Source organism: Bufo gargarizans, chromosome 5, assembly GCF_014858855.1.
Source record: "Bufo gargarizans isolate SCDJY-AF-19 chromosome 5, ASM1485885v1, whole genome shotgun sequence".
In the NCBI taxonomy this organism is placed as follows: domain Eukaryota; kingdom Metazoa; phylum Chordata; class Amphibia; order Anura; family Bufonidae; genus Bufo; species Bufo gargarizans.
Window position 1 is genome coordinate 271,666,716 of NC_058084.1, and position 12,338 is coordinate 271,679,053.

A 12,338-nucleotide genomic window follows, 5' to 3' on the forward strand; every position below is an offset into this window, starting at 1 on the left:
AGAGACCCTTGCTGTTGGATGTGTCCAAATCTGCCATAGTCATTCTACCTGCTAAGCTCCAAGTCCAAATCCCCAGATTGTCAACACAGACACAGAGCTATGGCTTATAAGTAGTGGTCCCTTCATGTAGAGGTAGGTTTGTACAGGCTGCAGTCAGATATCCGGCTAGGAATCTGGGTTGGATGTCCACTTCATCAGGACTTCATATTGCTTTTGGGAAAAAAGTTCCTGTAACAGTTTTGCCCTCTTCAAATTTTGGCAGCGCAACTGCAATGTAACCGTCTGTTGACGGCAGAGTTTGAGGAAACTAAATGTTACAATCTGTACATGGATTGGCTCAATAGTGTTAACTGAAGACATTCATCTGCCTGGTGGTGTTCCCCTGCCTGACTGCTACAATGCCACGGTGCTCTAGCACAGGGCATATATGAGAAATACATTATGTTCCTATGGAGCCCTGCTGCTTATGGGTTTTTGCTCCTTCAGATGTCCTGGTCACATTTACTTGTTATATAAATTTAACTTTATATATAAAACTATAAACTTATGTTGAAAGGTGAACAAAATGATTACCTTCAAAAAACAAAACGTCCCATGTCAGCATGATACAGAACCATCTAGATTACTGGTACAACAAACCTCAGAAATGCAAAGTTTGATAAATGAACGAACATTTTGTCAAGTTTTAAAAAAGCCATTTATTAAAGACAAAATGGAAGTCACATTTTCAAGGACATATCACATACTGAAGTGGCCCATTTATCTTCAACTGCATTATGCTTCTAATGTGACCAGTTTCTTAAATGGAAACATCAGCTAATGGTTCAAAGACCAACTGTAAATGCAGTATGAAAGCAACACCCGAGACCTTTGCTGCTGAATATGACTGAGGCCGTGCCCACATCTGCCAGTCATTCTACCTGCTAAGCTCCAAGTCCGAATCCCCAGATTGTGAACACAGACACAGAGCTATGGCTTATAAATAGTTGTCCTTTCATGTAGAGGTAGGTTTGTACAGGCTCTGAACAGTCAGAAATCCGGTTACGAATCTGGGTTGGATGTCCGCGTCATCAGGACTTCTTCATATTGCTTTTGGGAAAGAAGTCCCTCTGTCACAGTTTTGCTCTCTTCAAATTTTGGCAGCACAACTGCAATGTAACCTTCTGTCAATGGCTGAGTTGGAAGAAACAAAACGTTACATACTGTACATGATTGGCTCAAGTGTTAACTGAAGACATGCGTCTGTGAGGTGCAGTGTTCCCCTGCCTGATGGGTACAATGCCACGGACACGTGACAGCAGAGAAATACTGTGCTGCTGTAAGGCTGCCATGGCACATCCTGTGTAAGAAAATTGCACTACAGCTAACGCAAAAATAGATAATACTTTTTATAAAGTCTTGAGTAATACGAGTAGTCAAACTAATCACGTGGTGTCTTTCTGCACTATATCTGAAGAACAGCCTGCAATCAAGGCAGGGACATGTAGTCCCCTTCCAACAGTGAAATGTTACAAGGACCAGGCTCCCAACTACCACCTCAGACTACTCAACAAGAAAAATAGATCAGATTTGGATGTCCAAGTAATTTATCCAGAATGATTGGATATTCTCAAATCCTGAAGGAGTGTCATCTCATATGGCACTGTTATTTATATGTGGGGGTCACGTTCATGCGGTCCTTAACTGCTGCTACATAATCTAGGGCTGACAGGCCTGCATTACCAATGTTTGTAACAAATTCCCTAATATTTTAAAAATACAGCTGGTCAATCCATTTTAATAGGCGGTAAAAATCCAAATCTTAACATCTTGGCGACAACCATTTTTTCCTGCCTTCTAAGAGACAATGTTTTTTTTACATTTCAGTTCACATAGCTGTATAAGGCTGCATTCACTCAACAGTATGTATTTAGCATTCCACAAAACACGGATCTGCAAAGAATATGGATGATGTCCGAGTTGCATCCATTTTTTTGCAGATCCATTGTAACAATGCCTATACTTGTCCACAAACTAGACAAGAATAGGACATGTTATATCCTTTTTGCAGGGCTACAGACAGACAACACTATGTGCTGGCTGCATTTTTGCGGATCAGATGCGGCCCAAAAATATGGTTATGTAAATGGGGACTAAGGGCTTGTTTTTCATGTGACAAGTTAATAGTACCATGTAAAGGGGTTCTCTGGGCTTTTTACAAAACCCACCATTTCTTTTGCCCTGTGGAAGAAGCATATTTTGGTTAATATTTACCTGTCCGTTGCATCACCAACACTGCCATCTAGGCTGCAGGCTCTTCCACTCAGTTCTAGATGTGTTCCCAAGTCTTTATGTTCAGAGGTGCAATAGACAGGTCAGTATTAACCAAACTGCCTTTCTTCCACAAAGTAGAAAATATGGGCTTCATAAAACATTTGGCGAACACCATCAATTTACGCTTATTGGGGAAAACTGTACACTTGAAAGGAGGCTCTAGTAACCTGTTGGGCTGCCTCTAGACTGATACAAGATGAGATATGGTTAGGCATGGAAGCATACAGGTTTTGTATAGTATCCGTCAGCAATTTTCCCACAGATGTTGCAGCTGGGCCTGTAGATCCTGCACACTTGTAGGTTGCCAAAGCTGGGATCAGAGCCAAGGAAATGTTGCAATCTGGCGGAAACATTCCTAGGAAACCCTTGATGTGTGTGGGCGACCATTATCCTGCTGAAAAATGCTAGTTGGAAGCCCTGCCATGAGAGGCAACACATGTGGCAGCAGGATGACCTGCATATATCGCTGAGCTGTTAGTGTTCCTCATATTACTACTAGGTGTGACCATCGTATGCGATGGCTCTCCAGATCACCACAAGAGCACCTGGGGCAGTGTGTCACTCAACTACAAAGGTAGGATTGAAGAGCTTAGCACAAGGCCGCCATACTCAAACCCAACCACCATGGGATGCCAAACAGAACCTGGATTTGTCGGTAAAAAATAAATAAAAGATTACTCTTACCGGTAATTGGATTTTCCTGAACCCACTACAGCACCAGAGGCTCCGCCCCCACAGACAGGAAACCTGAAGTACAAAAAGGTGGAGGCTTTTCTCCCCTTTCAGTAGGTTTTTCCAAAGATGAGAGAAAACTCTGCTCACAATTATCCAATTTTATCTCAATCTTTTTTTTTTTTTTTTTTCTTACTGCAACACCCCACACGTGCAGCAATCACCAATATAACAGTGTAGGGAAATTAGGGTGCTGTCGTAGGTTCAGGAAAATCCAATTGCCAGTAAGGGTCCATTCACACGTCCGTTTTTTCTTTCCTGATCTGTTCCGTTTTTTCAGGAACAGATCAGGACCAGATCTGGACCCATTCATTTTCAATGGGTCCTGGAAAAAATCGGACAGCACAATGTGTGCTGTCCGTTTCCGTTGTTCCGTTCCGCATGTCCGTTTAAATATAAAACATGTCCTATTCTTGTCCTGAAAAATCGGATCCTGGTACAATACAAAGTCAATGGATCCGCAAAAAACGGATGACATTCGGATGTCATTCCGTATGTCATCCGTTTTTTGCGGATTCCGTTCCTGGAAACACATAACAAATTTTTTTTTTTTTTTTTTTTTTTTTCTTTTCAATTTTTTTTCAAAGAAATCCAAACAACTTTATTTGATTATTGAAATGTATACATGCTCCCGTTTTTTGCGGATCCGCAAAAAACGGATGACATACGGATGACATACGGAAACATTTTCAGGAACAACGGATCCGCAAAAAACGGACCGTTTTTCAGGATGGAAAAAAACAGGACGTGTGAATGGACCCTAACAGTAATCTTCATTTTTCCCCTCACCCACAACATCACCACGAGAGTGATAATCAAGGAGAAAATCAGGGTGGGTTGACTGCCGAAAGCACCAGTTAGATCCAAAGAAGAGTCTAACTAAGCGGTAATGTCTGAAGAAGGTAGTCGAAGAAGACCAAAACAGCCGCCTTACAGATATCCTCTATAGAGACAGCCACCCTCTCAGCCCATGATGTGGAAACAGCCCTAGTAAAGTGAGCTCTAAGGCCTTCTGAAGAGTAAGCCAATGATATTGCTGAAGAAATCCATCTGGCCAAGTTATTTTGACGCTGCATGGCCCTTTCTTTTCCCCTAAAAAACAACAAACTCCAGTCTTTAGTCTTAGACAAATACTGTGTCAAACACCTAACATCAAGACAATGATGAGCCTCTTCCTCCTCTGTAGATGGTGATTGATAAAAGGTTAAAAGCACAATTACCCGAGACCTGTGAAACTACCTTAGGAAGGAAGGCTGGATCAGGTTGAATGATCACCTCATCTTCTAAGTCTACTTTCACACTCGTGTTTTGGCTTTCCGCTTGTGAGATCCATTCAGGGCACTCACAAGCGGTCTAAAACGGATCAGTTTGCATTCAGAATGGAAAAAGATCTGCTGCTTGCAGTGTTTTGGTGTCCGTCTGATGAAACTGAACCAAACAATCTGGCACAATAGAAAACGGATCTGTCCTCCATTGACTTTCAATGGCGTTTATGACGGATCCGTCTTAGCCATATTAAAGATAATACAAACGGATCCGTTCTGAACGGATGCAGACTGTTGTATTATCTGAACTGATCCGTCCATGCCGGATCTGCACAAAACGCAAGTGTGAAAGTAGCCTAATATGGTAGTATAATAAGGATTGATGGAAATACTGTGGAGTTCACTAATCCTACAGACCGAGGTTACAGCTACTAAGAGGCATAGTTTAAATGATAGACAACTTATAGAAATGTCTTCAATAGGCTCAAAGGGATGTTTTATTAAGGCGTTTGGGACCAAATTCAAATCCCAAGGTTCTATTCTGGGCAAAAGAAAGGGAAGAACGGGAGACTGAACTAAAGATGCTAGCTATCCATGGATCTGAAGACAAATTTTCATTAAACAGGGCAGAGATAACCATGTTATAAGGGAAAAATAATAATGATCGTGTCCCCATCCCGATAGTCTAGCAACCATGCATGAAAATCGCACTGCATCCGCACTTGCTTGTGATTTTCACGCAGCCCCATTCACTTCTATGGGGCCTGCGTTGAGTGAACAACGCACAATATAGAGCATGCTGCGATTTTCAAGCAACGCACAAGTGATAAGCGGTGTTTTTTTATATATTTTTTTCACACATGTGCACAGCCCTATAGAAATGAATGGGTCCGGATTCAATGCGGGTGCAATGCGTTCACCTCACGCAATGCACCTCACGTAATCTTGCCCCGTCTGAAAGAGGCCTAAGGGTTTATTTCTGCCTTCCCATGCTGTCAATGGGTCACACTGTAGGCCTCTAGAATGGAATTGGGCCCATGCAACAGCTGGAATACATGCCAAACTTCCTAGAATTGATATTCTTGGGTTGTGGGCTAGATCTTGTATCTTTTCTCTTATTTTCCAGATCCTTTCTGCCGTTCGGAAACACCCTGTTATTACCTTAAATCCAGCAGCAATCCTAGAAAATGCTGATTTTGTTAGGGTTGTGGTCTCGATCTTTGTTCAAAACCCATCTCATTTCTTCCAGAGTCTGAGACATTCTGTACAGCTTTCCTACAGGCCTCCCATGATTCTCTGGCTATCAAAAAGTCATCCAGATAAGGGATAAAAAGAATATCCTTCTCCCTGATATGAGCGGCCATCTCCGAGATTAACTCTCAGTGCCACTGACAGACCAAATGGAAGGGTCTGAAGTTGTAGATGCCTGACCATTCCTCCTAATTCCACAGCCACTCGGAGGAACTTCTGATAGTCTTGATGGATAGGGATATGAAAGTAGGCATCTTTTAAGTCCATAACCGCCATAAAGCAATAGAGCAAATTTATTGCCAATTTTATGGTCTTCATCTTGAACTTTAAGATCAGGAACCAATTTAGCTTTTTTAAATTTATAATTGTTCTGAAGGTACAGTTTTTTTTCACCAGAAATCAGGGTGGATTTGATTTAAATTAAACTGATTTAAATCACTAGTCAGTAAAGCTTGATTTAAATCATCGTTTTCTACATAAAGACCAAGGCTGGGTTCACAAGGGCGTGTCCAGATGCGTCCCGGTGTATTGCGGCAAACCCGTGTGAGTAGGTACGCAGTTGCAGTCAGTTTTGACTGCGATTGCGTTCCGATGTTCAGTTTTTATCGCGCGGGTGCAATGTGTTTTTTTTTTAAATCAAACTGTGGTACCCAGACCCGAACTTCTTCACAGAAGTTCAGGTTTGGGTTTGTTGTTGTGTAGATGTTATTATTTTCCCTTTTAACCATGTTATAAGGGAAAATACAGTGAATAGACTGTCACCTAGCAACCATGCGTGAAAAATCGGCACCACATCAGCACTTGCTTGCGATTTTCACTCAGCCCCATTCACTTCTATGGGGCCTACGTTGCGTGATGAACGCACAATATAGAGCATGCTGCGATTTTCACACAACGCATAAGTAATGCGTGAAAGTCACAGCTCATGTGCACAGCCCCATAGAAATGGATGGGTCCACATTCAGTGTGGGTGCAATGCGTTCACCTCCCGCATTTCACCCGCGAGGAAATCTCGCCCGTGTGAACTCAGCCTAATTCTTGCTGGTATAACTTATAATATGCAACTAGATGAAGATTTTTAGAATAACTTTTCATATTGGGTTGATTCTGTATTCATAGGTTTGTAGAAGTTAGGATTAAAGGTCTTTTTCTCAACTCTGTTCATGTTATAACATTTTTGCTGTGTAGAGGCATGTGATCTCTGCTGAGTCAAATTCAGTTTTGAAACTGCACAATAATCTTACAAAAACCTCTGGAAGAGCATGACATTGTGAATGGATTAATGGAATTTATTTACCAAAAAAATAAACATATACAGCCTTATTCTACATAATTAAAAAAAATAATCTATTTCATGATGGAATAACCTTTAGATGGTAATATATTTTCCTCAAAAAGCATTTTATATATAAAAAAAAATTTTTAGATTTTTTTTTCCACCCTGCCAGAAATAGAGAGAGTAAAAACCTTTTCTCCCCTGTCCCCTTGGAACTGGAATCAGGACTTCCAGTAACAATTTCAAGACTTCTAGTTCTATAGAACAGTTTCTTTCTCCAGCAGCCTATGTAGCCAGACTACAAACCTTACTGGAGAACAAAAAAAAAAAAACACAACTCTAGTTTTAAACCTAGACCTATGGTGTCCAAGATCCAGGAACTATTAGAAATTTTCTACAGGCAACCTGGTGTCATTGTTGGTCACCTGCTTTTTTCTCATCACCAAATGATTTACCGAAGAAAAACCCTCTTCCGCTTCTCCTTTGTGATCTGTATTTAAAGGGGTATTATCATCTTAATGATCACTGTTAAATCATTAACAGATTTAACAGTGATCATTTTTCTAAAATATTTAATTAACAAATCCCCACCCCTTAGAAAAAAATAAAGCTATACTTACCTGACTGTTGTCTTCCATCTCCCCTGGTTACGGCCACCGCTCTTCTCAGGAATCGCGGTGGCCGCGCGTGCGCAGACGTCTTCTCCCGGCCGGCCGCCCACTGTACTGAACGCGCACGTCGAGTCCGTGCGTGCGCCCTGGTGACTTTTTCCTGGCAAGTATACTATACTGGCCAGGAAGAAGTCACCAGGGCGCATGCGCGGACTCTGCGTGCGCGTTCAGTACAGCGCCCAGCCGGGAGAAGACATCAATAAAGATGGAGCCCGCCCCCTGCCGAAACCAGGAAGTGGACAGCGCGCCGGGAGCAGGCAAGTATGAACCTGCGTCTTGAGAAAACCCCTTTAAATTCCTTGTCTCCTTCTGTTACCCTGAAAGGAACAATCAAATCTACCTCTAGAAATTTAACTCCTACCAGAAAAGGGTTGGATTGGAAATTTCTTATCTGCTGCCTTGTCTAAAGCAGAACCAAACCAATACTCTCCCTCACAAGTAACCGCACACAACCTTTTCTTGGAAAGCAATCTCCACTCCAACCCTTTAGCCACAAAGCCCTTCTGGCAGAGTTAGCGAGAGCAGAAGACCTAGCCACAAGCCTAATAGAATCTGCAGATGCTTCTGCTAAAAAAAAAAAAAATATATATTAAAAATTAAAAAAATAAACAAAAAAATAATCAGCTGCTTTCTTAATAGGGACCTCCCTAGGACATTTGTTTTTTAACGGATCCTCTAAGGCTACTTTCACACTAGCGTTCGATCGGATCCGTTCTGAACGGATCCGATCATAATAATGCAGACGGAGGCTCCGTTCAGAACGGATCCGTCTGCATTATATTGGCATATAAAAGCTAAGTGTGAAAATAGCCTCGGACGGATCCGTCCAGACTTTCAATGTAAAGTCAATGGGGGACGGATCTGCTTGAAGATTGAGCCATATTGTGGCATCTTCAAACGGATACGCTGCAAGCAGCGTTCAGCTGTCCGCCTGTCCGTGCGGAGGCGAGCGGAGCGGAGGCTGAACGCCGCCAGACTGATGCAGTCTGAGCGGATCCGCATCCATTCAGACTGCATCAGGGCTGGACGGAAGCGTTCGGGTCCGCTCGTGAGCCCCTTCAAACGGAGCTCACGAGCGGACAGCCGAACGCTAGTGTGAAAGTAGCCTTACTCAGCCAAACATTTAAGGAACGGGCAGTACAAATAGACACGATAGAGGGTCTAAACGAGGATGTAGCCGCTGCCCAGGCACCCTTTAGAAACCCATCTACTTTTTTTTATCTAATGGATCCTTAAGGGAGCCCATAATCTTCAAAGGGGAGACATGACTTCTTGGTTACCTTTGAAATAGCAACGTCTATCTTGGTCACTTTTTCCAAGGGGCACAATCTACTTCTGAGAAGGGGCATTTTCTTTTAATATTTTTTTGAAATATAAACTCTCCTGCTGGATTATCCCACTCATTTAGACGTCACATTTTTATTAATAGGAAAACATTTGATCTTGCACGGATCTTAGTTCCTTAGAATCTTCAATTCCCATGGTCGATCTAACTGCTTTTAATAAGCAATTAATATCTTCCACTGGAAAAAAGGGCCTTCCAATTTATTTTCACTCTTCTTCAGAAGAGTAAGACGATATGTCAGAACAATCTTCAATTGAATGAAAATACTGTTCCTGCTCCGGGTCAGAAGAGCTCACCAAATCAAGATGCTGGACTAGTTTAGATTTCTGCTCTGACCCCCAGACTTTCTTGTGGACCTAGCAGAGCAGACCTCAGATCTGACCAATGACCGAAGGTTCTTATTTTTTCTCTTAGACACAGCTTTCTTAGGTTTTCCCTGTAATATACACCATTATAAAAACAAATGGCCAGAGGCTGCTCACCCCCCTTGAGGGACCAGAGCTGGAGTGGAGTGGAAGCAGGATCCTCAGGAATATCCTTTTTGTCTTCCTCCATAGTGTAACAGATCCCCATGTTTAAAATTAAAGACAGACATCTATGTGCATCAGGTACATAGGTGTAGACACACTTCCAGACAGTCAGTCTACACTAACCTCAAGACTGACCTACTTAATTACAATACACAAGATAACACTCTGGTCTATTGTCTGGGTAAAGACACAGTGTCTACTTGTAAGCCATGTGGCCAAGCCCCTGTTTGCGAGTGCCTTATCTTTTACTGTATATTGATTGGTTGCTGTAGTTTGTGTTCCTGCATATCAATAAAGAGAGTTCTTCTTCACCCTCAATCTAGAGTCTTGTCTCGTATTGGGTTAACAAATATACAGCTATCACACTAGCGCTTGGAAGAGCTTCTTCCCTTGGATCACTACTGGATGCTGAGCAGACTCCTCAACGATCGGCAAAAGGACACCCTCCAGCGGAGGAAACCCCTCTACACTACGGGGGTAACTGCTACACAAAGTAGCTTGGCACGGGATTCAGCTCTCCTAATGGGTTATGAAAGGAACACCCGCCAGGAGACTATACACATGTATTCTGGAGTAATTCCCATGAACCCACCAGCAACTACACTCAGAGTGTGCACTCTATAAGCACCTCCCACAACGTCATCGCTGAGCATGTGTACTTCCGATGCTTTGTGTTCCAAGCCTCCTTACCAACGTCACAACTCCACCATGCAGACATATGCCACAGCGCTTTAAAGCCCTCTATACCAACTATCGCACCTTCCATCAGCGCATGAGCATGTCGCCATATCCAAAAAAAAAAAAAAAAAAAAAAAAACACACACACCACACACCAACAACTGCAGGTAAACCAGGGATACCCGGGGGAGAGGCCACATGTAGAACTTCAGGCTTCTCTCCAGAGACAGGAAACTATACTGAAGGGGAAGAAGAGCCTCCGCCTTTTTGTGCTTCAGGTTTACTGTCTGTAGGGGGTGGAGCCTCTCGTGGTGCCATCGTGGGTGAGGGGAAAATTATACAGTTCCAGCCTGTAGCAGTCCAGATTTCTCGGTTATGACAACACTGCAAATGAAGGTGACAGTGGCTGTCAGTCAATGGCAGGACATGTAATTGTTGCTGTGAGAACACATCTCCTTCTGGCAAGCACCTGGAAATGGTCCTGCCAGAGACAGGGGTGTGTAATGAAGATGACACCTGTGTCCAGATGGTGGACAACTGTGGCAGCCGCTTGTGCTTGTTGACTGATCAATCCCCTCTACTAGTGGTATGTCTGGGCTGTCCAAATCTAGCTCACCAAGGGTGCTTGACCTCATGTAACCACTGCTCCCAACATCTAACAGCTAGGTAAGAACGGCATAGATCACATGTAATTCTTCAAAACAATTGACCTGCATCCCTGAGCCCAATGAGCCCCCTCTCAAACTCTTAAAGGGAACCTGTCACCTGGATTTTGGGTATAGAGCTGAGAACATGGGTTGCTAGATGGCCACTAGCATATCCGCAATACCCAGTCCCCATAGCTCTGTGTGCTTTTATTGTGTATAAAAACCGATTTGATACATATGCAAATTAACCTAAGATGAGTCAGAGCTTGAAAATATGACTCTTCTCTGGTCACACAAGATATGACTCTTTTATGTTAATTTGCATATGTATCAAATCGTTTTTTTAACACAATAAAAGCACACAGAGCTATGGGGACTGGATATTGCGGATGTGCTAGTGGCCATCTAGCAACTCATGTCCTCAGCTCTATACCCAAAATCCTGGTGACAGGTTCCCTTTAACTGAACAAAATGTCTGAGTGTCATAAAGGCATGTCTAGCAGTCAATCTCTCACCAAGAGTTACACTAACCAAGAGTAACCCGAGAGCCTTTATGGGGCAGCTGTGGAAGCACTTTTACACCCTCTTGTGAGAAAGACCCAGTATCTAATATCTTCCTGGGATATAACCGCACGCCAAGTTTTTTTGCAGCAACTCGCCATTTTTACCTGGAAACTTTTTTTTTATGTCAATGAGTGTATATTGGAAAAAGCAATTCAACCACTTGAGTTTTATTTTTATGCCATTTACTGTGCTGAAACTGACATGTTACTTTTATTTTGTGTCACCTCGATTACAGCGATACAAAGTTTATATCTATTCTTATGTATAACTAATTAAAGGGTTTCTGTCAGCAGGAAAATGGTTATTAACCTGGCTGACAGTGATGCACTAAAGTCAGCTGAACATAACTATATTAGTGCCACCTGACTGCGTGCTGCTGTTATTGAGAAAAAAACTTTTGTAATATGCAAAGCGTTGATCCTACTCCTAGGAGGCTCCGTTCTCCCACCTCTGGCCACGCTCTGCTACACTTGATTGACAGGGCCAGGCAACGTTGGTCTCCGCTTGCCGGCCCGGTCTCCTGTGGAAATCTTGCGCCTGTGCCGTCCCGTTCAGTATTCGGCACAGACGCAGTAAGTGAAGGAAGCTCGCCTAGTTATGTTCAGCTGACAGTGATGTACTAATGTCAGCCAGATTAATATCATTCCTGCTGATAGAAACCCTTTAAGAAAAACGTTGAAAACAAATTGCTTTTGTTGCCATATTCTGACACCCATTTTATATTTCCATCTACAGAGCCGTGAAAGGGCTTGGTTTTGGTGGGGGTAGGACTTTTTTGAACCACTTTGGGGTACATATGGCTGTAATTTTTTATAGAATTGACCAAGAAAGTGTTCACCATACAGGATTTTCAGATGCGGAGATACTAAATTACATTTTTATTATTTATACGTAAAATTGGGTAAATAAGCAATTTGAATTTAATACTATTTTATTTTTAGTTCAAACGTTTATACCATAGAATAGTTTACAATTTCAGTTTATCGGGATTCTACACAGTCTTTCGCAGATGATAACTAAGGATCAGCTTTAAAAAAAACAAACAAAATAAAAACAAAAAAACAGG

At 42.4% G+C, this 12,338-nt stretch overlaps 1 protein-coding gene across 3 annotated transcripts in view; it reads right to left on the reverse strand.

Annotated features, from left to right (window-relative positions):
- Window positions 1-678: 678 nt before the first annotated feature.
- Window positions 679-12,338, reverse strand: part of ABITRAM (actin binding transcription modulator) — a 46,360-nt gene continuing 34,700 nt past the window's right edge. Inside the window, exon 7 of one of the 3 annotated variants that reach the window (XM_044293172.1) lies at window positions 679-1,148. In XM_044293172.1, coding sequence (XP_044149107.1) covers window positions 1,113-1,148 — 36 coding nt within the window. In that variant the 3' untranslated portion in view covers window positions 679-1,112. Of the gene's footprint in view, window positions 1,174-10,216; window positions 10,446-12,338 lie in introns of those variants that run through there. The other 2 variants (XM_044293171.1, XM_044293170.1) reach the window with 2 other exon arrangements.